We start from the raw sequence: 27,542 nt of genomic DNA on the forward strand, positions 1-27,542 counted from the left end.
ACAGATTTCGTAACTTGTTTGCTGGTGTACATTATATCTTCAATAAAGCCAATGATTGATTTTTTTCTTCTTGAAAACCTACAGCCTCAACCTGTACGTTGAAGATTCATGTATTTCGTCCTGCACGCCATTAAAACTTATACATTAAAAATCTTCCTAAGACAATGGATAATTTCTCTGCATTAAATTGCATTTAATTTCAAACAATTAGTCTGAATCCTTGAAGTCTGTTGCTATCCTCATTATGTTTATGACATTGCAGACTGTTCCATTTGCATCCTTTCAAATTACACCTCATGTATCCAAATGCAGTCATCAATATAACAAAAACAGTAATCCCACGGCAACCCAAGCAGACATCCATGTATATATGCGGTAAAAGATCTGTCAACCCACGATAGGCCCACAAAAGCAAAATTGGCCAAACTGTACCAAAAACACCCAGAGTTCCTAAGCAGGCTCACAAGCCAAATCAGTCAGCCCACACAGACAAGATAATACACTTTAAGCTTGCTAACAATGACAGAGCACCACAAATATCTCAAAGCCCCAAGGGCAGTTTCACAACCCAGCAATACCAAAGCCACACAAACAGCAGGTCAGATAGAAAGACATCAGCAAGAACATTGCTCTGAGAACAGGGCAATGGAAGCACCTCATCACTTCAGAGGAGACATTAACACCTACCTGTGAAGAGGGACGGAACCATCGATACTGTCAGGATGTTGCATTGTGCGAAGGAACAGGACATTCATCCAATAACTTTTCTAATTAGCATCCTTGTAACTAGATTACTCCATTTCTAGATACATTGTAATTTCCTCATTTCTTAATCAGCCATATTGTGCAGCATTATAATAAAACTGGTCTCAGCCTCAGCTCTGGGAAGAGAAATTCTGATCTACCTGGACATCAGTTCTGTGGCAGCCTAGTCATTTTCTCTTCCAGTGATATCGCATGCAATAAACTGTTTGTCAATTTCAGTTCAAGCTGTGTTTTGTGATCTCTAACCTTTTGGGCAAATTTCTCCGACAATATATTTCCAGTGTGAAAAATAACCAACCATTCGACACTATTCTTTTTTTTTGTGTAATACGCAAAATGTCACTTCCCTTTAAATCTCTGGGTTTCAATTTTTCTAATAAGGCCTGAAAGTGCAGTTACCTATAAAAGCAGCATTTATTTATACATAGAGTGTTAGTTTCGAATGATCCTGGAGTAACAGCCTTGTAAAATGAAAGAGAACCAAACAACATTTTTAATTTGACTAATTGTGCAAACCCACACACACATCCATATACTGTCCCTTAAAATGCTAACTGAATATTTAGCAATATCGGAGATTTCAACAGTAAAAGAAAATCTCTGGTTCCAAGGAATATAAGATATAAAATTTAAAATTTGACCACAAGGACATTAAACCTTTTGCGTTGTAGCAATGTTAAAGCCAGTGTATTTGCGCAAGCTTAATTATTTTATTGAGTAGGTGGATTATGCAAGTCACATCAGGACAGTCACATTATTTATTTGAATGTGAAAGCTTAATTTAAATCCCTAATTAGGAAATCATTTTAACAGCTGATTATTTTACAGAAAATTCAAAAATCAGAATGTAGATCAACTGTAACAAATAAATAACAAATTCAAGCAGGTATAAAATAATGTTTTCATCAAAGAAGTGGAGTTGCAGGCCAAAAATTTTAAAATTCCATTCAAAAACATGAACAAAGTGATGACTTTTTTTTTGCAAAAGTTAAATCATTTAATCGAGTGAAACATGACAGGTGAAAATAAACAGGTCAGTTGTCTTCAGCTTCAAGGTTAATGTTGTTTCCAAATTTTGCATAGAGCTGGACTTTGAGATCTGATAACACCTGTTGAATTGTCTCCACGCGGGTCTGCAAAGCCTGGATCTCATCTTGGAAACTTTGCTGAAACATAAAGTTTAAAGTCTTGTCAAGATACAAACAATCAAGAAAATTAAAATGATCATTAATTTAAAAATTATATTAATTGATTTGCCCATAAAACTTGAGATTATTTTAAATGCTTAAATAAAGACTGAGCTTGTAGCTGAGTTTTACAAGAGCTAATAGAGAATGGGTGGCTTACCAGGAAGTTATTGCAGTTATCAAGTCTGGAATGAAGGACATTAATAAGGGTTTTAGTAACAGATGGGCTGGGGTAGGTACAAAGATTGGCACAAGAATTATGAGTGACTGTGTATGGGGTTAGAAACTCAACCCTGGGTCAAACAGGATCAGAACATTACAGTCTGTGTCATGTGGACACAGCGGCCCAGGGAAGGAAGTAGGGCTAGCAGTAAAGTACAATTATGTGGTAGGAGTGTCTAACTGGAGGGAGGATGATGTAGCTAATCCAGTGCTTAAATGACAAACAGAATGCAGATGATTGTGGAATGATGGACAATAGCAATACACAAGTCCAGTTGGGTACTGTTAGCTTATGTGATTATGAATACCATGTCTTTGGATGATGCCACGAAGGAGCAGTATGTGTACGAGGAGGGGTAAAGGATTGATCTTTGGGTGACTCGAAAGAAACTTATTCAAAGAAAAAAATTTGCTAGAAATGCTTTTACCATAATTGAATAGGCAAGAATGAAAGGAAGCCAGCACAAAATACAACTGAACTGAAGAATGGTGCGGTCAACCATATATAAGGTGGCATAAAGGGTACAGGAGCAAAGAGTGTACAGCAGTGCAGAATGGAACTTCAACATGGTCACAAAGTGAGGATTTGGAGAGAGACCAAAACTGACTGAATGGATAGCTTATCTTGTTGATGATGAACACATCTCTGATCCTTACACTTTCTGCTAGAGGTGATTGTTAATCAGACAAGAGGTTTAAGAAAATAGCTGGCATTAAAGAACATGAGGAACCCCCGAAGGAACTTGTAGTGGCAGAAGTGGGCAATTTTGGCAGAGGCAATCAAGGTTGTGTAGAATTTATGTCAGTCCACTCTGGTATTGCAGATTATGCTGTATCCAGTAACCTATTTCACACATGCATAATTTTCACCATGTTTTCTTCCTCCAATTCCCACCAATTCAATATCAAGATATGGAGGTAATAGAAATGGTTTGTTTTGATAAGATTACAAAAATACGGAAACCACCTTCTCCAAATCATAAAGATTACTGAAGAAGTTTTCAGAGAGAAGATTGCCTATCTAATTTCCATGTGTGAGCAAAAGAAAACAGAATTAACTGCTCTGTAAAGTTGCCTACAGTGCATAGGCAAAAATGAGGACTGCAGATGCTGGAGATCACAATTTAGATTAGAGTGGTGCTGGAAAATCACAGCAGGTCAGGCAGTATCCGAGAAGCAGGAAAATCGACACTTCGGGCAAGAGCCCTTCATTCCTGATGAAGGGCTTTTGCCCAAAACGTTAAGTTTTCCTGCTCATCGGAAGCTGCCTGACCTGCTGTGCTTTTCCAGCACCACTCTAATCTACTCTAATGTCAGCACTGCATTAGTAAACTAGTTATTCCACTTTACACAAAGTGTTAGTTTAACAGCTACAAAGATATTTAGAGCACTTTTTAAAAAACATACATTAGTCCATACCACATCATTACATTCTGCCCCATTTCTAATCTTGCCTTGCAGGAGGCTTATTTTGTACAAAAGACAAGTTGACTGTCTGGTGCAAACCCAAGAGTGTACTGTTTTGTCAGAAAAGTGGTGAATTCAAACCTTTTTTTTCCTGGTACAGTTGGAAACAAAAGATTCCATGGTGCTATGGAATGCTTCAGGCCAATTTATCTACTTTAATTAATACCAGCAGACGAAAGATACTTAAGTGGTCATTCATCTCATTGTTGTATGTTTTCCCACGTAACAGCAGCTGATAGATTATAATCTAAGTCATTATATAGGAATCATGTGAAAAGTTTGGGAAAATGATAATACAAATGCTTCTTAATTTTTACCTAAACATACAATTCAAATTAAACAACTTGGCAGCACCACCACTTGTTATATTGAAGACATTTGAATTTTTTTTATACATGGCAACTCAAAGTTAACAGGAAATGCTTGACAATTTTGAAATAAGTAACGTAGCTCTACAACTTTAACTGTGTGATAGTAAGGTCTCAGCTACAGCAATCTTACAAGTATTGATTCACGCTAACATGTAGTAGAAGACTAACCAGTCTAAGTGCAATTACTCATTGGTAAACTGAAACATTAGAAGCAAGCATCAGACAGCCAAGACATTTATTACCTTTGCAGCTTCTAGCATCTCCTGTGTCTCATCCTGGGAATGGCTAATAAAAACCTCTCCAATTTGGTACGGCACCAGCATTGTATCGTCATCAAGCATCATTATATCATCACAGGCATCTTCTAGGTTCTGTAACTGTTTCTAAGTTGAATCACACAAGATCAGTGGCATTGAACAAATAAACCATTTATAACTACACATAATGAAGTACAGGGCCATCTTGATTATCCAAACGACACGGGCGGGGAGTATTTTGTTCAGAAAATCGAATGTTTGGATAACTCAATCTACCCAAGCATTGGGACCTTGAGATCTTGTTTAGATGATCCAAAATTTGGATAATCGAGGTTGTACTGTATTTATCTGTTTGCTCTAACTGTTAAACTTAAAAAGAAAGTTTTCAGAGTAGTTTTGTTGCATTCATCTGTGGCTTGGTGGAACATAAGATTCTTCAAAATCTTAAAATAGGATTCACAAAGTAAGTAAAGGTTTTTTTTTGTGAGTCCTTACACGATTAATTCCACTGCAGATGAGCATACTATTAAAGCATCCAGTAAGATAGGTTACTCAAATGAGTGGTTGTTTATTTCTAGAATGTCTACTTGAAGCTAGAAAGTTGAAAATCACTGCATTTAAGTTCAGGTAAATACAACTTCACTGTCATGCCATCAAGATAACCATTTGGTTCACATTCACGTACTGTTCAATTTTGCCGTTGCTTAAACATGTATGCAACTGTATTCCTCATCGGTTTACTTTTGTTATCTCCAAACTTGACTATTGTAATCTACACCTAGCTTCCCATCTTCTATCCTCTTTCAACTGAAGGTCATCCAAGACTCTGCAGTCTTGTCCTAACTTCTACCAAATCATGGACCCTCACTTTTTTGCTCACTGATCTAAACTGGCTCCCAGTTAAGCAATGCCTCAGCTTTAAGATTAGCTTAGATTCCCTATAGTGTGGAAACAGGCCCTTCGGCCCAACAAGTCCACACTGACCCTCCAAAGAATAAACCACCCAGTCTCATTTCTCTAATGCACCTAACACTACGGGCACCCGGAGGAAACCCATGCAGATACGGGGAGAATGTGCAAACTCCACACAGACAGTCACCTGAGGCTGGAATCGAACCTGGGACCCTGGTGCTGTGAGGCAGCAGTACTAACCACTGAACCACCGTGCCGCCCCCATATTTAATTCTTCTACAGCCCTCCTTCTCCCCATCTCTGCAACTCTGAGATAATTATACTGCTCTAATGCTGACCTCTCACACATCCCTAATTTTAAATTGCTCTATCTCAGCCGTATCCCTCTGCATCTCAACCTTTCGTTCCATCTTCAAGATCTTAAATACTACTTCTTTGTCAGTACCTTTTGGCCACCTTACATATTTATTTTGTGGACTAATTTGATAAAACTCCTCTGAAGAGCTTTTGGACAATATACCATATTAAAGGCACTACATGAAAACAACTTGCTCTTCTTGTGATAAACTACTCAGAGCAAATCTGTTTGAGGACAACCCTCAACCCTCAATTCAGTGAATTTATACAGCTTTTAACATACCTAAATAACAAATTCTCCACAAACCATATTCATTGTACAATACTCTGTATTTACCTTTTTCAGTTCTATTTCCTCTTTAAGCTCTATAAGCCTGTTATTATTTCTTGCAAACTTATTAATTTTCTGTTGGTCTTCAAAGGTAACATTAACATCTTCTACTGCCTGTAAAACAAATAAAATTTATTGTCAAAATAAACACATTTTTCATGTATTTACGTACATACAAACTGATTCCAAATTTAAAATAATCAGAGATCTAAACCACACTATGTAATGTTTTCTCAGTAACAGTCCTGATGAAGGGTTTTTGCCCAAAACATCGATTTTCCTGCTCCTCGGATGCTGCCTGACCTGCTGTGCTTTTCCAGCACCACTCTAATCTAGACTCTAGTTTCCAGCATCTGCAGTCCTCACTTTTGCCTCTCAGTAACATCTGTCAAGTAGAATCGCAAAGCATATAAATAAATGGGTAGATGTATTGTATATTAACAGCAAAGTGCTAGATTCCTTTCCTTTATATTGTATAAAACTATGCATAGTAAACACTACACCCAATGAAACCATTTCACTAAAACTTTCTTTAATTATTGGAAAAATGCAATTTCAACAGCTGCAAACTAACATGTTTGTGTATCATAGAGAAATGGATTCTGTTGTGCACAGAGGAATGTCCAACAACTCACAATAGACAAAGTGAGTCACTCTAGTGGAAAGTGGAAATTGACAGGTAACCAAGAGTCCCTTGATTTTGTAGACAGACTGTTGCTCCACACTAAGCACAGCTTTGAAGACAAGACCAAGTGTAGCATATTATATTGCAAATTCAATTGAACTTTTCTTGATCGTTGATTATTTCAGATAAGAAAATGATGCTTGCAAGGTACACAATGACAGAATGTTTCATGCAAGATTTTATCCTGCAGAATGGCTATTGAAGAAAGCAGATAATTACGAGCGTAGATAATGGAAATTCCACTGATTCAAGTTGATTTCTCTGTGAATGAGTCAGTAAGTTAGCTTTCTGAATGTAAAGTATACAATTAAATCGAAAACTTAGTAAATCATTTGCAAAACTACAGAATTATGTACAAAAAGTTAGCTACTGCAACTGGAAAACATTAAATTAAAGACAGAAAATCGGAAAAATAAATCACAGCTGTATTGGTTTACAAACTAACATTCTTACAAGTGCAGAAACGTCAATACTTCTCAGTCAGGAATTGAGTGATAAGGTTCTGCACACTAAATCACCAACAAGAGCTTACACATTATTGATCTAGGCTGGAAATGAAAAATGACATTCTGATTTTGAAATTCATGAAACTGCCGACATTATACCCAGTAATGCTTCATTAACTGCAACAGTGCCACTGTGCCATATTTCCCTTCTCCCCAGCCACACAGTCAAGAAAAACCATATATCACACACAAGCAGTCAGATGTAGTTACAAAATGTACCCTTCGTTGTAAATTGGCAATAGCATTACAGCTCTGGCATAGATCCTTTAAGAATGTCCACCCTGCTTAAAGTTTTAAAATAAAACACAATGAATATGATTTCTGAAAGATTATTGACTTGTATGCCTACTGTAAATAGTGGTGCAGTTATATATTCCAAGTGAGAGAAAACTTGAAGTTGCAAATCAATATACAGAATCGCCGATTGTCAGTATGTACTGACAACAATAATTCAGTTTCATATCTGTCATGTCTCAGTTCTGAAGAACAATCATACTTGACACAAACCATGAACTCTGTTTCTCTCTTCATACATGCTGCCAGACCTGCTGGGTTCTCCAGCATTCTCTGTGTTTCTTTCAATTTCCAGCATCCACAGGACTATGCCTTTATTCCTACAATAAGCCACCAGCCAATAATCTTACTTTGAGTTCAAACAGTACAGAGCCATCCAGCTTCTCTCAACTCTTCACTGAATCTCTCACAGAGATTCTATGTAGTTGAGGTGCCAAGTGCTCTCCTCACATGCAGTCCGCTTCATTCTCTATGTGTACCTTTAAAATCCACTTCAGCAACCTCCAAAATTACACTAAGTGATCAATAGAAAACTGTACAAGAAGCCCCTTTCTGTTGCTAGGTATAACTGAATAGCATCACTTGGAACCGTTTATTCCATTAATACCAAAAATCAAAAAGGATCAAAAGTAGAGGATTCCATCACAGCATATAGCAACAACTGCCACAAGTGATTCACCACCATTACTATATCTTATCTTTATTTATACTGATTTTAGGTTTTGATTTTAGAACTAAGATTATCTCTCACTAAAAAAATTGTTGGTGCAAGGCACTTTGCGCTCAGTTAGACTTGTTTCTGTGCTCTTCAGCTCAAAAGATATTTTACCCAAAGTTTCCAGAAGTAAGAGTTGATAAAAGCAAACAGAGGACATTGGGTAAACTGGCACTTGGTGAATGACAGGACGAATACTGGATCTCTTTACCTCATGAGACGCAATGCTTGAGTAAAAGGGTTTAATTGAGAAAGGTTACAAATTAGGATGGGTGAATGTAATGTCAAATCAGGTACAGGAGAGAAATAAGTAAAGATTGAAATGAGAAAAAAAATGGAAAAAAGTAATAAGGTAAAATATGGTGTGTACAAGTCACTATCTGGCTCTCCACACTTCTAATTGCAGACTTCCTGCCAAAGAGATTGTTTGGCAATCAGCAGAAATTACCATATTGTTAAAAATGATACTTTCCAATTAATTTACTTTGCATGGCAAAGTACAAATACAGCAGCTTAATTCACACGTGGTGAAGGTCAATGTAAAATGCCATTTTTGAGAGTGGAATGATAGAATTTACACTTGCCAATTGCACAGTTTGTGATGATTCACAACTCCTCCCATTACGTGCTGACAAATTTGGTGAAAGATGACATCGACAGTGCTATCAAGAAGCACTTGCTTAGCAATAACCTGCTAACTGATGTTCAGTTTAGGTTTCGACCGAGGCTACTAAGTTTCTGACCTTAATGTAGCCTTAGTTGAAGTATGGAAAAAGAGCTGAATTGCAGGAGGTGGGAGTGACTGCCCTTCACACAAAGGCTCCATCAAGGAACCCTAACAAAACTGGAATTGTAGAGATCTACAGCAGAGAAAAAGGCTCTTCGGTGCTTCATGTCTGCACTGGTTAAAAACAACCACTGAACTATTCTAATCCCATTTTCCAGCATTTGGCTGACAGCATTGCATTGCAAATACACAATGAAATGCTTCTTAAATGTTGAGCATTTTTGCCTCTACCACCTTGCCAGACATTGAAGCCCAGATTCCCATCATTCTCTGGGTGAATCATGTTTTTTTTTCCACATCCTCTCTAAACCTCCTGCTCCTTAGCTTAAATCTATGCTCTTGGTTATCGATCTGTCCACCAGCTGAAAGAGGTTCTTTCCTGTCTATCCTATCTATGTCCCTCTTAAGTCTATACATCATAAACATGTTCCCACCCCTCCTTCCCGCAATCTCTTTTGCTCCAATCTATCCAGTTTCTCTTAACTAAAACTCTCCAGCCCAGGCAACAAGCCAATGAGATTTAGGGAGAAAACTCTTTTGACTGGAGTCACACCTGGCACAAAGGAAGATAACTGTCGCTGTTGGAGGGAGGTTAGTCATCTCCGCTCCAGGACATTTCTGCAGGAGTTCATCAGGGTAATGTCTCAAGCCAACCATATTCAGCTGTTTCTTCAATGGCAATCCATTTATCATAAGGTCAGAGGTGGGGACTGTTGTTGATGATTGCACCAGCACCATGCACAACTTTTCAGATACTGAAGTAGTCCAAATGCAGCAGGTCCTGGATGATATCTTGGTTTGTGCTGACAAGTGGAAAATGGCACTTATGGCCACTTAAGTGATCATTTTCAACAGGAGAAAAAAAAACTAAATATCACCCACTAATATTCAACGGCATCCCCATCACTGAATTTTCCACCATCAACATCCTGGGAGTTACCATTAACCAGAAACTGAACTAGCCGTATAAATATTCTGGTTACAAGTCCAAGTCAGAGGCTAGGAATCCTGCAGTGACTAATTCACCTCCTGACTCCCCAAAGCCAATCCACCATAAAGAAGCCACATGCTGATGTGTGATGAAATATTCCCATTTTCCTTGATAAATATAGCTCAATCAACACTCAAGAAGCTTGAGATCATCCACAACAAAACAGCCCATGTGACTGTCACTGTTATGAGGTCAGCCTGGTGGACCTCACAGAATATGATTTCCCTGATTGGGAATCTGGTCCGATCAGGGAGCCTTGGCTGACACAGATAAACAGGAGTGTCAGACATCCTGCTCATTCAGCGTCAGCTTTGAAGGAGCTGGATCAGTGTCAAAGACTCTCAACATGCAAATAAAGGGTGGCGTGGTGATGGGTTGAGCCTGTGTGAAGTTACTTTAGGCATAACATCCACAACAGTTACTGCTTCCTTCCATCACCAACATTCAGTAGCAGCATTGAGTACCATCTACAAGATATATGGCAGAAATTCACCAAGGTCCTATAGGCAGCACCTTCCAATTCCACAATCATTTCCAGCTAAAAAGACAAGGGAAACAGATACATGAGAATACCAACAACTGCAAGTTCCCCTCCAAGATATTCACCTTTCTAATGAGGAAATAAATTTCTCTTTCTTCAGTGCCACTGGATCTGATGGCAGAGGGTCTACCTTAACCAAATGAACTGCAGTGGTTCAAGAATGCAACTCACAATTAGCTTCTCAAGGGCAACTTGGGATCGGCAATAAACACTGGTTAAGCTAGTGATGTCCACATACCATTATTGAATCAAAAAATCATGATATTTCATGCAATGATATTTTTCCAACAAATTTCCGATAAACATTATCTTATAAGCACCCAGTATGTCAGCTCTCCTGTCTAAATATATTACCAACTTGCTGCTTATCCATCTATATCCACAGAGAAAATTGAGCTGACTGTGCTCTTTAGCAGTTGGCATTATGAAATTTCCTGCTTAAAATTCAACCTCACAAACACATTCAGTCATAAAAGAGAAAAACTTTAATAGTGCAGATTGCCCTCTGACATTTAATACCTTATACTTTTGTGAGGATGAATGATTTTCACAGCTGGTGCTTCATTTTAGTATCTCATAATTTGGTTTTACAGTCCTTTCAAAAACTCCCCTTCCATCATGTACACAAAGGTGCCACTAATATTTTATGATCCCCACACAGGAAAAAAAATCTCTGCCTGTTGGTAATGATTGGGAGAAAAGGTTACCAATTATTTTGAAAACCAGGTGTCAAATGGAGGCAAGAACTTTGATAAAAAACCATATTTTACAGATTCAAACCCAATGATTGGTTGGAAGTTGACAATTTTGCATGGATCTTGATGTGAAAAAGTGAAAAGCTTTGGAAACATGGCCCTCTCTTTAGCAATATCTGATTATGACACCGTGGTTATTAACAGACTAATCTGCCATGAGGTTATTGCCAGGGAGAATGATACAGTCAGTAAGTAGGCAATGGAATTTGAAGTGGGGACTAACGCAACAGCTTCAATTGTCTAATATTTATTTGGATAAAATTTCTGCTTACTCAGTACATAACATCATATAAACAGTCTCATAATTTAGCAACAGTGGAGGAGCTGAGAGAGAAAGAGGTTGTGGACAAAACTAATTAACACTATGCTTTCAAATGGTGTCAGCCAGAGGCAACATGCAGATGTGAAGTAGGAGAAGACCAAAGAAAGATCTTGGATAACAGTGCAGAAGCAGGAAAAGAAGCCATTTCGAACCATTATCTAGATACAATTAGATGTAATTAAGAATGGAATTGGATGAAATAAGACAGAACAGAGATAAGAGTAAGATCCTTGTTAACACAACAGCATTTGATTCAGTGTGGCATTAACCAGTCCAAACAAAATTAAGGTCAACGGAAATGAGGGGAACAACTCTCCACCGGCTGGAGACATACTTAGCATGATGGAAGATTATTGTGGTTAATGCCGGAAAATCATTTCAATGCTGGGACACCACTAAAGGAGTTCCTCAGGGTAGCATCCTAGGACCAAATATTTCAGCTGTTTCATCAAGCATATTCCTTCCACCATTATTACAGAAATGGAGACTCTCAATGATGCACAGAATGTATAACTTTAAACTGAATTTGTATTTTGTGTGTTAAAGAGGGTGAGACATTATTTATTTCCACTTTTGAGTGCGCTTGTGGATTGTTGCCAAAAGGTCTAGAGGTCTGTTTGCTTACATGTATTTTAAGTGAGGCTTTAATGCCTTGTAGTGAACAGTTCAGTGCACTGAAAAGGTTAGAGAAAACCAAACACGGTTGCACAGCAAAAAGAGTCCAATGAGATACAGAGTAAGGGTTTAAGGAACTTGCAGTTACTCTGAAGTTAAAGTCATAGTGAGATTAGTTTGCAATTTATTTTAGGTACCTTGAGAGAAATACTAGCTGAAGGCAAAAAACATCTTGTAGCTACACGGAAACAGTAGTGCAGCCTGAGTCTGAGCAATGAGTCTTAGTAAGGAGATGGTGGGGATTTTTACGAGGTTTGCACATTTGTAAGAAAATCACTAATATAAAAAGGAATAAAACAAATCTGATTTATTTTCTGTATTTGTAACAAAATCCTTCAAACCGGTTTTTTTGTCAGTATAATATAATCATGCTTTTGTTGTTTAAGAAACATCTTAGTCTGTGTTAAACATAAAGTGACAGCCACTTGTAAATATGTTCAGTAACTGACCCCCACAATTAAAAAAAAAATTCGGATGTAAGAAACTAGGTTTCATTCTGGTGTTAAAGTAGAGATTTGAGATGGCCCAGGGAATCCCTTATGGGCTCAGACCTGTAAAGCCTTTCTCTTGGTTCGTCCAGAGATCGTACTCTTTGGAAGTCTGGAATCAAAAACCCTTTTACAGACAGATTAGTTTAATTTTAGTCACCCCCCTTATTTATCAATGTGACAACATAACACTGATACCTACAAGCTAAACTAGCTAGATTCTAATAACCTAGGAGTGTGGGGTAACAACTCTTCAAGTGCCCCAGCAGGCTACTCCGATGTACTGATATAAAGTGGCTTCCTTTATACAAAAGTTTACAAAAATGTTGCATTTTCTTAATTAGACACATAACAGTGAAAGACAATAAATCGTAAGGAAGAAAAGTTAATTGACAGGTCTGTGTACACTTGACTAATCACTTCTACAGGCCCTAAGCCATTCATCAGGTGGGAAAAACATACCCAGCTGAGTTAGGCTCCTGCTAGCAAGACAAACTCCAATCATAAATGCATACCAGTCTGAGCTAATTGGAGAGTTCATAAGGTAACCTTGCACAGCTCACATGTCAGATACAATTGTTTTACAAAATGTCATTTTAGCAATTTTTGACCATTAAATTATGCCAGAATCTCTTCAATGTTAGGCCCAGAATAATTTCCAAGCTAGCAGCAGACTCCTGCTTTTTAAGCACTGAATCATTCTGTACCTGAGGCTGAGATGCCACCGCAAGGTTGCATTTAAACTGATTCTTTAGTCTTTGAATTTAACATGCTTTCTTTTCAGGGTTGTGATTCAAATTCAAATAAGACACAAGATCTGATCAGTTAGGATTGACAGTGGGACAGTCTGTAAGGTCTGTAGAGTGGTCTGCAAGAACACAAGTTAAAGCTTCATCAATATACCCTTCACAGAGTTTGTATTTAATAACCGGTAATGGCTACTCAATATCATCATAAAGTCCCAAAATGCAATAAATTCAATCCATAGCAGGTAAGTACTAAGAGTTAATTTTCTACTGGCTTCAGCAGCCTCAGCACTAAAATGGTCTGGTCTCTCGCTCTCTCTCATGTCCTTTTGAACTCTCAAGGCAGGGTCTTGTAACAGCAAAGATGTTTTTCTCTCTGTGTCTGCTCCACTTGCAAGGGGTAATAAGAATCCATTATAAAGGACAGGATCTGACCGTCAATTAATGGCTTTTGATAGTACCCAAGTTTCATTTCAGGGTCAGAATCAAACACTGTCATTAATTTCACAAGGGAACGGCTGTGAATGTTATCACATTGGATTCACCGATGCTAAGGCAAATGTTCTTAATTGCCTCACTTGGTGAGCACAGATGTCCCTATCTTCTACATTCCTTGAGTGCTCCCCTTTTTCTGAGCCTTCCTGCCTGTCTATTTTCTAGTGTGCAGCAAATGTGTTCTAAACTTCAGCATTACATTTTAGTCTAAATGTAAGGTTTAAGGCTATAAACGTTCCTCACTAGGATTTGACGTACATAGTATTAACATGAGTTACGATCTTTTGGCAAGTAGCACTCACACTACAAGTGCCAGGCAATGACCATCACAAACAAGAGAGATCCAACCAGCCCTCCTTGACATTCACCAGCATTATTATTTCAGAATGTCTCCCCCATCAACATCCTGAGAAGTCACCATTGAGAAAATTGGAACCAACCATATATTAAAAAAAGCTATGGCGATAAGTACAGGTCAAAAGCGGAAAGATTGGCAGCAGACAACAAACCAGAAGGCACAAGTGTCAGGAGCATGATAGAATCCTTTCCACTGCCAGATGGCTCAACAATACAAGGGGCTCAATATCATCCAGTATAAAGATGCCAGCTTGTCTGGAACCCAATCCACAATCGATGCTGTGTTCGTATTATGCATCATATACAAAATTCTCTGAATCAACTCACCCAGTCTCATTTGACAGTCCCTCTAAAACCCACAACTTCTACTAGCTGGAAGGGCAAAGGCAACAGACAGATGGGACACCAGCAGGTGCATGTTTTCCCACATTCACACAATTTGACTTTGAACTATATTGCCATAAATTCACCACCACTGGATAAAATTGTGGGGACTCCTTTCCCACCAGTAATGCCTTTCATTCCATAGTGACTGTTAACTAAGGTAGAAGCCCATGGAATTGAGGGCACACTTGTGACATGGCTGGGAGATGAGTTGAGTGGAAGGTGACTTAAATATTCATATTATTCATTAATGACTTAGATAATGGTTTGGAAAGTTATTCATTCAAATTTGCCAATGACACAAAATTCGGTAGCAATGCAGACATTGTAGATGTTAGCATGAAATTACAAAGAGATACTGATAAACTGGTGAATGGGTAAAACTGTGGCAGATAAAATTCGCTGTAATTAAGTGTGAATTTATCTATTTTTGCACTGAAAAAGGAAAGATTATCGTACCTTCTTGATGGCACGTTAAAAACAGCGGGTCCAAAAAGACTTGGGGCTTCAGGTGCATAAATTTTTTAACATACCACAAACAGGTGCAGAAAATAATCAAGATAACTAATGGAATGCTGGCCTTTATATCCTGAAAACTGGGGCACAAGGGTGTAGAAGTTATGCTGCATCTATGTAAAACCCTCATTAGACTCACCTGGAGTACTGTGAGCAAATCTGAGCCGGACAATTTAAGAAGGATATACAGTAAATCCTCTGTATTCGTGAAATCACGAATTGCAAATTCACCTATCCGTGTCAAGAAAATGGAACAAATATCAAGGTCCACTAGTTCACTCATGTATTCAGGATTTTTAACATACTTTTAAACAAGCTTCGCACTCCCAAATTTTATCATTCGCGGGCTTTCTCCAAAATGGAACCCTCGCAGATATGGAGGACTGATTGTATTCGCCTTGGAGGGAGCACAACATAGAATGACAAGAATGATACCTGGACTTCACTACAAGGAGAGATCAAACCAATTAGGCCTGTTTTCCCTAGAACTACAAAGGTTAAAGAATGATCTGATCAAAGTCTTCAAGATATTTAAGTCTGAGAGATAGGTTCTTGAGTTTCAAGGAGAATAAGGGTTACAAGGAGAAAGCGGAAGAATAGGGTTGATAAGCTTGTCAGCCATGATTGAATGGCAGTGCACACGATGGGCTGAATGGCCTCATTTCTGCTCCTATGTCTTATGGTCTTATATTAACAAGAAAAGCCAAGTAGAGAAACTATTTTCACTGGTTGAAGATTCTAGAACTGAGGAGCATAGTGTAAAAATTAGTGCCAGAATGTTAGGAAGCGCCTCCACAAACAAAAACATGGAAACTGTTTGGAACGCTTTCACAAATAGCAGTAGATGCTAGATTAGTTGTTTATTTTAAATATAGGATAGACACATTTTTGTTAAGCATAGATATTAAGGGCTATGGGCTAAAGGCATGAAGATCTCATGAAGGGTGGCACAACCACAAGAAGCTGAATGGCTTACTGCTGTTACGGTGACTGCACTGGCTCAAAGCAGCTCATCACCACCTTCTCACAGGAAATTAGGACTGGACAAGTAATGGCCCTGGCAGCAATGCTAATGTCTCCTGAAAAAGGTAAAAATAATCTCCCAGTCAGTTGGATGACAGTGGAGAAGCATTGGAGAAGGTCAATGAAGTCAAGCATGTCAATACTGCAGGCCAATCAGGAAGGACAAAGGGAGTGGATGACAAGGAGTCACAATGTAGGATGCAATTTGTGACCATACTGAGACCCACTTTATTGCATGGTAGGAATGAAATTTCAAAAGGTGTTCAAACATTGAGTTCTGAGAAAGATGTGATTTAATTTGGGAGGTGAATACACTCCTGGCCCTGGTCCATCCACATCAACACAACAGTCAAGAAACCACAACAAAGACTCTACTTCCTCAGGAGGCTAAGGAAATTCAGCATGTCTGCAAGGACTCTTATGAATCTTTACAGATGTACTATAGAAAGCATCCTATCCAGATGCATTACAGCTTGGTATGGCAACTGCTCTTCCGAAGACCATGAGAAACTACAGAGGGTTGTGAACGTAGACCAGTCCAATACGCAAACCAGCCCTCCATCCATTGACTCCATCTATACTTCTTATTGCCTCAGGACAGCAAGCAACATAATTAATGATCTCTTCCACCCTCTTCCATTGGGCAGAATATAAATTCCTTTAATATCTTTCCACAACCCACTCCACCCCCACAGTGAATGCTCTTCTATGCTGTTCTCTCTTATCTCCCCTGTGCCCTCACTGAGTTCATTTTGTCCATGAACAGCTTCTTCCCCACTCTTATCAAACTTTTGAATGGATCTCTCAAATGTTAATTCTGATCTCTCTCTTTCTACCTTCTCTGCAGCTGTAACATTGTTTTCTATAGTCTGTTCTGCTACCTTGATACACTTTGTATGGTGAAATCTACCTGTGTAGCACACACATTTTTCACTGTATCTTGTACATGTGACAATAAATCAAACTCATTCAAGGACTTTGAACAGAAGGTAGGTTAACAATGGAATAATAAGTTGTTGGGGTCAAAGTTGGTGACAAGATGTTTTAAGGAGAGGAACATTTCAAGAGGAGGGGACATCATTTGGAGGAAAAAAAGTCTAGTTTACAATACTGGCTAACATGGGGGCCAGGATGGAAGTTAAAAACCAGTCATTTTGTGGTAACTGGATTGATGTTGCAGGGAACTGATCACATGGACAAAATGAACTCAGTGAGGGCACTGGGGAGATAAGAGAGAACAGCATAGAAGAGCATTCACTGTGGGGGTGGAGTGGGTTGTGGAAAGATATTAAAGGAATTTTAGCCAGGTGGAACGGAGGTTTGTAGAAGAGGCAGGTGATGGTCACTAAGATTGAGACAATTCAAAGTTGTCCATGAGCTCCTGGCATGTCATTAGAGTTGAGAGTGGAAGGAACAGGCAGAAACATTTGAGACACAATTTGTGCAGGGAAATTTATCTGAGGGACTGTCTGCATTGAGGGTGATCATGGAATATGGAATAGGTTCAGCAGACGTCAATAGAACTTGATAGCATTTAAAATGGTTTATTCAGATCTGAATCTGAACAGATTCATTGCTCATCATTAAGAATTGAAAGATAATAAAGAAGCAATGAATTAAATGCAATGATTATGGCTCGCTATACAATATCACAATTGTGAAAAAATGATGCACCTTATTTTAATTATATAATATAAAAGTATACAAAGGAGGAGGAATAGACCATTTGATCTCTTGAAGCAGCCCAAATATTTAACAATATCAGGATTAATCTGATTCGATTATCCACATTCCCACTTACCACAGATAACCTTCGTCACATTCCTGAGTAAGGATCTCTCTGGTTCTGCCTTAAAAATAATCAATGACCCTCCTTCAATTACCCTTTCAAGGGCAGAGCTCCAAAGACCTTCCAAGAAAAAGGATGCACCTCAACTTTAACCTAAAAAAGGCAGGAAGCAGAGGGTAATAGTGGAAGGATGCTTGTTGGACTGGACGCCTGTGACTAGTGCAGTACCTTAGGGTCAGTGTTCGGCCCATTACTGTTTATTATCTATATTAATGATTTGGATGAGAATGCACAAGGCATGATTACTAAATTTGTTGATGACACTAAAGAAGGTGGTATCATGGACAATTTCTCAGAAATTGTAGCAGGACCTTGATCAGCTGGGGAAGTGGGCCATAAAATGGCAAATGGAGTTTAATATAGATAAGTGGGAAATCTTGCATTTTACAGAGGGTGGTATGCATATGGAATGACCTGCCAGCATGAGTCGTTGAGACAAATACATTAACAACATTTAAAAAGCATGTATAGGAAAAGATTCGAAGGATATGAGCCAAGTGCAATGAAATGGGATTAGCATGGATGGACATTTTGGTTCACATGGACCATTTTGCACCAAAGGGCCTCTCTCCATGCTGTAGGATTCCATGACTCTCTATTACGCTCCTTATTCTTAAACGATGATTCTAGCTATGAACATACGAACACAAGAGTAGGACTATTTCCTAAATGAAGAGAAAATTCAGAAGTCTGAAGTGCAAAGAGACTTGCAAGTTTGCTTCCAGGTTTCTCTCTAGGTACACTTACAAATTGAGTCAGTAGTTAGGAAGACAAATACAAAGATAGCATTTATTTTGAGAGGACTTGGTTATAAAAGCAGGATGTACTTCTGAGGCTCTATAGGGCTCTGTTCAGGCCACATTTGCAGTATTTTGTGCAGTTTTGGACCCCATATCTCAGGAAGGATGTACTGGCCCTGGGGTGTGTTCAGAAGAGTTTCGCGAGAATGGTCCCAGAGGTGAAAAGCTTAACATATGAGGAACATTTGGAGGTTTACATTCGGTGGAGTTTAGGAGGATGAGGATCTAATTGAAACATTCAGAATACTGAATGGTTTGGACAGAGTAGATGTTGGGAAGATGTTTCCATTGGTTAAGAGAGACTAGGCCCTGAGGACATAGCCTAAGAGTAAAGGGAAGATTTTTTAGAACTGAGATAAGGAGGAACTTCTTTAGCAAGCATGGTGAATCTATGGAATGCATGACCTCCACTGCCATCTGTGGCAAAGTCATTGAGTATATTTAAGACTGAGATAGATAGGTTTTTGAGTATCGAGGGAATCAAGGATTATGGGGAAAAGGTGAGAGAACGGGGTTGTAAAACTTATCAGCCATGATTAAATGGCAGAACAGAATCAATGGCCTAATTTCTGTTCCGATGTCTTATGTCTTACTCAGCCTTTGAGCCTGCTCCACCATCCAATAAAATCATGGCTGATTTTAAACTCATCTTAACATTCGTGTGTATCCCCAATAATTTATCAGGAATGTCTAAAGAGACACAAACCTCAACTTTTTTTTCCTCATTTCTATCTTAAATAAGCAATTTTTAAAAATACAATGACCTCTAGTTCTGGATTCTCCCAAAGGAGGAAACATTGTTTCCATTTCTACCTATTCAAGTCTCCTCAGGATCTTATACATTTCAATTAAGTCACCGGAGTATGGAGGCCTAATCTATGTAGCCTTTCTTCATAAGGGGCAATACCCTCATTCCAGGTGTTAGACCAGTAAACCTTTCCTGATTGCTTCCAAAGCATTCATATCCTTCCATAAGTACGGTGACCAGTACAGTACACAACACTCAAGATGCAATCTCATGAATACCCTCTATAACTGAAACATAACCTCCCTACTCTTGCATTTAATTCCCCTCACAATAAAACATGACTTTCTATTAGCCTTCCTGAAGACTTATTGAACCTACATACTCATCTTCTGTGATTCATGCACTTGGGCACTCAGATCTCTCTGCATCTCAGAGCACTGAAACTTCTCACCATTAAGATAACATGATTCTTTTGTGTTATGTCTGCCAAAATAAACAATTTAACACATTATACTCCATTTGCCAGATCTTTGCCGATTCACTTAAGCTAACTATATCCCATTGCAGGCTCAGATCCTTTTCACAATTCACTTTTGGGATTTGATTTATTTATTGTCACAATATCTTGTTACGAAATAGAATGAAAGTCAGAGTTGTACGGCATGGAAACAGACCCTTCAGTCCAACCCACCCATGACAACCAGATATTCAAAATTAATCTAGTCCAATTTGCCACCAATTAGCCCATACTCCTCTGAACCCGTCCTATTCTTGTACCCATCCAGATGCCTTTTCAATGGTGTAATTGCGCCAGCCTCCATCACTTCCTCTTGCAACTCATTCTATATACACACCACCCTTTCCATGAAAAGGTTGCCCCGGAGGCCCTTTTTAAATCTTTCCCCTTTCACGCTACATCTATGCCCTCTAGTTCTGGACTTCCCCAACCAAGGGAAAAGACCTTGTCTACTTATCCTATCCATGCCCCTCAGTGTTGTGTAGTGTTGCCACTCATTGGCTCCATCAGAAAAATACAGAAAAATAAACCAAAACATTGAATATAAAGGCAGAAAGATGGACAAATAAAGAAAAGGTATTTGGTTTTACGATGCACCTTGTTATGTGCTCTGCCATAGTCATGGGCCTAGTGGCCAAGCATCACCCCCCCTTTGCTGCGCCACTGCTGCTGGAATGAAAGTTGTCCCTCTTCGTGCCAACTCGCCTCCACTGACGCCCTCACCACTACAAGTTCTTGATGGACCTTCCCAATGCAGACACTGTTGATGCCGCTGGGTACCACTAGCCCAAACTCAACTCCACCTCTGCTACGAATCCGCTAAGAGCCCACCTCGCCCTTGCAGTCACTGAGCTCAAACTCGCCTCTGCTGCCACGTCCACAAGTCTGCAATGCATGTAGATGCTGTCGGGAAACCAAACTCGCCTTCACCACAGCAGTGATGCGTTATCACTAGGAACATCTCGTCAGAAGCCACAGGAAATCCAAACTTGCCTCTGACACCATGACCATGCTGGGCCCACTCGCTGCCGCCGATGGATGTTATCATCATGACAGAGTTCTTCCCAAGAGGTAAGTAAAATTAAAAAAGAAAGAAACACAAAGAAAGATGGGAAAAAGGAAAAGAAACACTAAGAGAAGCTAACAGAGTGGATGAGCCCAGAGGTCAGAAGCCCTACTCTACAAATGACTGCCTTTCTTGCCTTTGTGTCAACAATAAATTTAGTTGTCATATCTTCAGTCCATTTGTCTAAATCATTAATATAAATTGTAAAACCAGTTCAGACCCCAGACTGGCACCTATGGTTCACCATTTGTGACATCCTGCTAGCCTGAAAAAGACTCATTTATTGTTACTCTCTGCAACCTGTTAGCCAGCTAATCTTCTATCCATGCCATATGCTACCACCAACATCATGAGGTTTTATGTTTCCTAATAATATTTGATATGGCATCTTAATAAATGCCTTCTGGAAATCTAAGTACAATACATTCACCAGTTCCTCTTTATCAAGAGCTATTACTTCAAATTAACCTGTACAGATGTAATTACATGCCTCTGAAGCAGGTACGACTTGAACCCAGGCTCCTGGCTGAGAGGTACGGATACTACCACCAAGATATTTCTTCAAAGAACTCAAATAAATTATTTAAAACATGATTTCCCTTTAAAAAAGCATGTTTGCTCTGCCTGATAACCTTGAATTTATCCGAGGATAACAGATCTTTAATAAGAGCTTCTACGTTTCATTCCCACATGATTTTAAAAGCAAACCTCCTGTCATCGTTCTTTTCTTTCAGAAGAATCTCTAATCCATCCACAATTCAAAAGCAACCACCTCCACCCCTCCCCCGCAATTCTGGAACCATTTTCTTTTTTTTCTGAACTTTGTTTTTCAACTTCCTAAAGTTGAGAGTCCCGAAGTGAACATATTATGCATTGCAAGATTGAACCAATGTTTTGTAAAAGGTTCATCATGATTTCTTTGCTTTTGTACTCATGGCTCTACTTTGAAAACCCAGCATGCTATTTATTTATTAAACTACGTTTAACTAGCCTGCCACTTTCAATGATGATTTATTGTACCTTATATAATGAAATACACAGTTTAAAAAAACAGCGAAAAGCATTAACTCTCACCACAATCCAGTGCCACTTGAATATTTTAAAAACAAAAAGATAAAACTGAAAGAAAGTTCATCTTCATTCCACTGCCTCAACCATAAGTCCTGAGCCGGCTGACCAATGACACCTGCACTGCTACTCCTCCACCGGACTCACAAACGTCGGAGTTGCTGTCATTTAATCACTAGGCCAACCTTGACGATAGGCCCAACCTTGCCCTGCAATCAGGAGCCCCCAGCACTGCTGATAATCAGCTGATCCCAGCGTAGCTGCCAGGCAAAAATAGAAGCATGTATTCCCTCAGGTCTCTGTGTTCCTGAAGGCCCTTTAGAATGTCATACTTTGGTCAACATTGTCTCTTCATTCTGCTAAAGTGCATCACTCCACAGTTTGAATTTCACCTGCAAGATTCTGAAGAAATTGAGAAACAGAGAATGGACTTTATAAGGCTTATGGTGCTGTGGAGAAGTTAAATACCATGTAGAGGTACATTTTACTTTTCTCCAATATCACTGCTTTCCATGGGTGAGTCTACCCTTAGATGATACCTCTGCAAATATTTACCTGGACTGGGGACTGGCACATGCATGCCCTGCACCAGCTGGTGAGTTTCATAAAGACAAATGGACTTGAACCCAGAACATTTGGACTCAAAGGCTTAAGACAAACTCTTCTCTGTAAATGTGTTGGCATTTGACAATAAACCTTGAGACGACCAGACAGATTACTATATACACAAATCAGATAATATCTTCAAATGTATACACGTAACTTGCCCCAACATAAACGCAAAGGGACCCATTTGGGACTGGTGGCAGATACAGGGGATTCTCGCCTGTCCACTCACACACTCTCTATCATCTTCTTTCTTTTTTGTTTCATTTCTCTCTTTCTCTCTGTATCATTCCCTCTCTCACACACACATACTTCCACCCTCTCTTCCCTCTCTCACACACTCACCGCTTTCTTCATGGTGGCTGCCATTTCTTTTCCGGACTCTTCCACCCGCCCGTTCTCAAATACAGATCCCGATCCCGATCCCGATCCCGATCCCGATCCCGACGCCTGTGCAGCATACACTCCGCGCACCCCTCCCAAAAAAAATTCTCTCGTAAAAATGACGGCGGCGCGAAAATTCTCGGAGAAATTCACCGTTTACCCGGTTTGGCAACGTGGTACCGTCCATTTAAAGGGATCGTCACTTTTAAAGGGCACGCTATTGCACTCTGCCGATATAAAATTGCAGCTGTTCAAAGCTGCATCATAAAGGATAGAATAGTAAAGTAGGGCACAGCACAACATAGAACAGGGGCAAGAAAACAAAAGCAGAAATTGCTGGAAAGGCTCAGCAGGTCTGGCAGCATTTCCGGAGGGGAATCACATTTAATGTTTCGGGTCCAATGACCCTTCTTCAGAACTGACTGTAAGACTTGGTCTTAGTGGCGACTGTTTCAATTACACACAACATGCAGAAATGGCATTTGGAGAAGCCAGGAGGTGTGCAAATACAGAAAGGGGAGAGCAATTCGTAATGAAGACCAAACGAAATAGTAGGCCATTTGGCCCCTTGAATCTTTTACACCATTCAATAGGATTCCATTTTCCTGCCCTTTCCCCACAACCTTTGATTCCCATACTGATCAAGAATCGATCTATCCCAGCCTTAAATATACACATGGACTCTGAAACTATAGCTGTCTGTGGCAAGGTGTTCCCAAAGGCTCCCAAACCTCTGAATGAAGAAATTCCTCCTCAGCTCAGCTTTAAATTAAGGACCCTTTATTCAGAGACTATATCCTCTGGTCCTATCCTCTCATCATTTACCCTGTCAAGCCTCTTAAGAGTCCTATAAGTTTGAATGAGATCACCTCTCATTCTACACTCCAATGAGTAGAATCCCAACCTATTTAGATTTTGCTCATAAGAAAATCCCTCCATACTGGGGATCATCCTAGTGAACCCTCTCTGAGCTGCTTCTGATAAAAAAAAATACCTTTCCTTCGAAAAGGGGACCAAAAGTGCAGATAAAATAATTAGGATTTGACTCTCTTTTGAAAGTTATATATAGAACCCCCACCCCAGGCAGCTGTTAAGTGATATATACACACACACACACGTTGGACAAGCTTGTCAAGGTAAAACAATTTTAACTGGGGGTTTTACCTTGTCATAAGATCATAAGATGGAGGAGCAGGAATAGGTGATTCTCCTCTACTATTCTATCATGGCTGATATATTTCTCAACCCTATTCTCTTGCCTTCTCCCCATAACCCTTGATCACCTTCTAATCAAGAACCTGTCTGTTTCTGTATGAAATACTCTCAATGACTTGGTCTGCAGCATTCTGTAACAATGAGTTCCACGGATTCAGCACCCTCTGACTGAAGAAATTCTTCCTCATTGCAGTTCTAAATGGTCATCCCCTCATTTCTGAGGCTGGAGCCTCAAGTCCTAGAATCTCCTGCTGTTGGAAACATCTTCTCCATGTCCACTCTATCCAGGCTTCTCAGTATTCTGTAAATTTCAATCAGATCCCCCCTTGTCTTTCCAAACTACAATGAGTACAAATTGAGGGTCTGCAACCATTCCTCATATAACTAGCCCTTCACTCCGGGATCCTTCTTGTAAACCTCCCACAGATCCCCTCTCCAAGTCCAGTACATCCTTTCTTAGATACAGGGCCGACCATTCCTGATTAAGGGCTTATGTCTGAAATGTCGATTCTCCTGCTCCTTGGATGCTGCCTGACCAGCTATACTTTTCCAGCACCACAGTCTCGACTTAAATGCAGGGCCCCAAACTGCTCACAATATTCCAAATGTAGTCTTACCGGAACCTTATACAGCTACAGCAGTACCTTTCTGCTCTTACATTCTAGCCAAGTGGAAATGGATGCTAACGTTGCATTTGCCTTCCTAATTGCCAACTGAACCTGCATGTTAACCTTAAGAGAATCCTGAATTTGGACTCCCAAGTCCTATTGTGCTTCAGGTTTCTGAAGCTTTTCCCCATTTAGAAAATAGTCTCTGCCTCTATTATTCTTACCAAAGTACATAACCTTACACTTTCCTGTCTTGTATTCCATCTGCCACTACTTTGCCCACTCTTCTGTTGTCTCCCTACTTTCTCAGCACCTGCTCAAAAAAATCCAATGGATTTGTCAGGCCTGACGTCTCCTTGATGAAGCTGTGCTGACTCAGCCCTATTTTACTGGGTAATTCCAATTTCTCTGCAATTTCACCCTTAATAATAAATGCTAAAGCTTATTGATGACAGAGGTCTGGCTACCTGACCTATAGTTTCATGCCATCTGTCTCCCTCCCTTCTTAAACTGGGGCATTACATTTGCCATTTTCCAATCCTCTGGCACTTTCCCTGACTCCAGTGATTTCTGAAAGATCATCACCATCGCTTCTGCAATCTCCTCAGCTATCTCCTTCAGAACTCTGGGTTGTAGTCCATTTGGTCCAGGTGATTTATGCACCTTCCGAACTTTTAGCTTTCCCAGCACCTTCTCCTTAATGATGGCCACTACACTCATGCCTGCCCCCTGACTGTCTGGAAGTTCTGGTATGCTTCTGATGTATTCCATTGTTAAAAACTATGCAAAGTGCCTCTTCAGGTCCTCTGACATTTCTTTCTTTCCCATTATTACATCTCAACCCTCAATATCCTCTTGCCTCTCCCTTATCTTTTATGTACTAAAAGAACTCTTTCAACCTTCATTTATATTACTAGCTGGCTTACATTCATATTTCATCTTCTCTCCACTTATTGCTTTTTTAGTTGTCCTCTTCTGGTTTTTAAAGAATTCCCAATCCTCTGGCTTCCCATTAATCTTCACCACATTATATGTTATTTTTTTCTTTTGCTTTTATGCTGTTTGTTAGAAACGAAAATTGCTTCTTAATAATCGCTCTAGACAAATTCAGGAAAACAAAGTTTTATTAGCAAGTCTGCAGAGTTGGGCAGCCTTCTGAGTAAAAGGCGCGCTGAGGCTTACAAAGTTTCTCATTATATACAGTACAAGTCCCTCCCCTCCTTGGTTCTAACGAGCCATGAGGTTCACATTCTTAAAAACATCATTATTCTCCAACTTGTATCCTTATCACAAAGTCTGCAACAAATGTCTCCAGACCCTCCCCTTCCTGGCTCTTAACGAGCCATGAGGTTCACATTCTTAAAAACATCATTATTCTCCAATTTGCACCCTTATCACAAAGTCTGCAATAAATGCCTCCCATGTTCCTAGAGGTGCTGTCTTTCTTCCCCTGTAGTCTTATCAGTCAAGGACTCATCCTTCCCTGCCTGTGTTTATGGTTTCATCAATCAAGGGCCTGTTTGTTTTTACTCTGCTCACAAACTGCATACACTATTTTAAACTATTTTACTTTTGAGTATACAAAATGTTTTAAAAAAGCAAAAGTCTAATGTTTTAGAAAAGAAGCAAAAGTTTTGTCTTTTATTATAGATCAGTCTGTGGTCTAGGCACATCTTAAAGTTTGCACCGAAATTACCTCTCACAATTCCACCCTTTTCTCTTTTTAAGATGTGCCTAGACCAAGATAAACCCCCCCTCCTTAAGGGCCCGGGAAATCTTTGGTCTTTCGCAGCAACATCACTTTAAGTTCCCGTGTCCCATGTTGTGGAAACACTGCCTGGAGTCGGGAAATATTTTTCTGAATTAGAAGCTGAATACAGGGGATTAGGCAGGGTAATACGAGAAGAAGAATCACAACCCCCCCAACCATCAGTAGCGCCGTGTGCCACCAACTACCACCTAGGAGACCACCCCACCATCCGATGCCACTAAGAGGACGCCAAGATTGTACTGGCACATGGGCCAATTTCCGAATTTCATCGGAAATTTCCAAAACCGCTTTACCATTATCGTCAATTTCTAGGCAGCAGTTAGTCAGGTTAAACTTCCCGCACACGCCCCCCTCCGAGGCCAACAGATAATCCAAGGCAAGTCGGTTTTGATATATAGCAGCCCTCATCTGATCCTGCTGCTTAGCCAGCAGCTCCAGGGCCAGGGCAGTCCGGTTAGTAATAACCTCTACGACTGCTTGGAGCCTGATAATACGATTTAACATATAGATAGGAGTACGGTATCCCCATGATCCGTCCTGTGCCCATGTAGCTGGCCCGTAGTATTCAATAATCCGGGCCGGTGGCCACTCATCCCCCCAATCACCGACTTGGATATCCCTTGGCGACCTACGGAGGGAGTCAAAGAGTTTAATTCCCAAATCGTCGCCTTCCTTCTGTGGTAATAGGAAGAACGCAGGTCGTATTAGACCCAGGAAGCATACCCCAGCCCATCCCATGGGCAGTTTGGAGTATGCCTGAT

The 27,542-nt window shown here is 39.8% G+C and overlaps 1 protein-coding gene across 2 annotated transcripts; it reads right to left on the reverse strand.

The window, feature by feature from the left end:
- Positions 1-1,455: 1,455 nt before the first annotated feature.
- pfdn4 (prefoldin subunit 4) lies at positions 1,456-23,303 on the reverse strand. 2 transcript variants are annotated; one of them, XM_072556503.1, is made up of 4 exons: positions 23,149-23,303; positions 5,876-5,983; positions 4,255-4,395; positions 1,456-1,931 (listed from the first exon to the last, which is right to left on the reverse strand). In XM_072556503.1, exons 1-4 carry the CDS (start codon positions 23,170-23,172, stop codon positions 1,800-1,802), a joined length of 405 nt encoding a protein of 134 aa, XP_072412604.1. In that variant the 5' UTR covers positions 23,173-23,303; the 3' UTR covers positions 1,456-1,799. The 2 variants fall into 2 exon arrangements, with proteins under 2 accessions (XP_072412604.1, XP_072412603.1); XM_072556502.1 differs by lacking the exon at positions 23,149-23,303 and adding an exon at positions 22,753-22,788.
- Between the last annotated feature and the right edge of the window lie 4,239 nt (positions 23,304-27,542).

Source organism: Chiloscyllium punctatum, chromosome 37 (assembly GCF_047496795.1).
Source record: "Chiloscyllium punctatum isolate Juve2018m chromosome 37, sChiPun1.3, whole genome shotgun sequence".
NCBI lineage: Eukaryota > Metazoa > Chordata > Chondrichthyes > Orectolobiformes > Hemiscylliidae > Chiloscyllium > Chiloscyllium punctatum.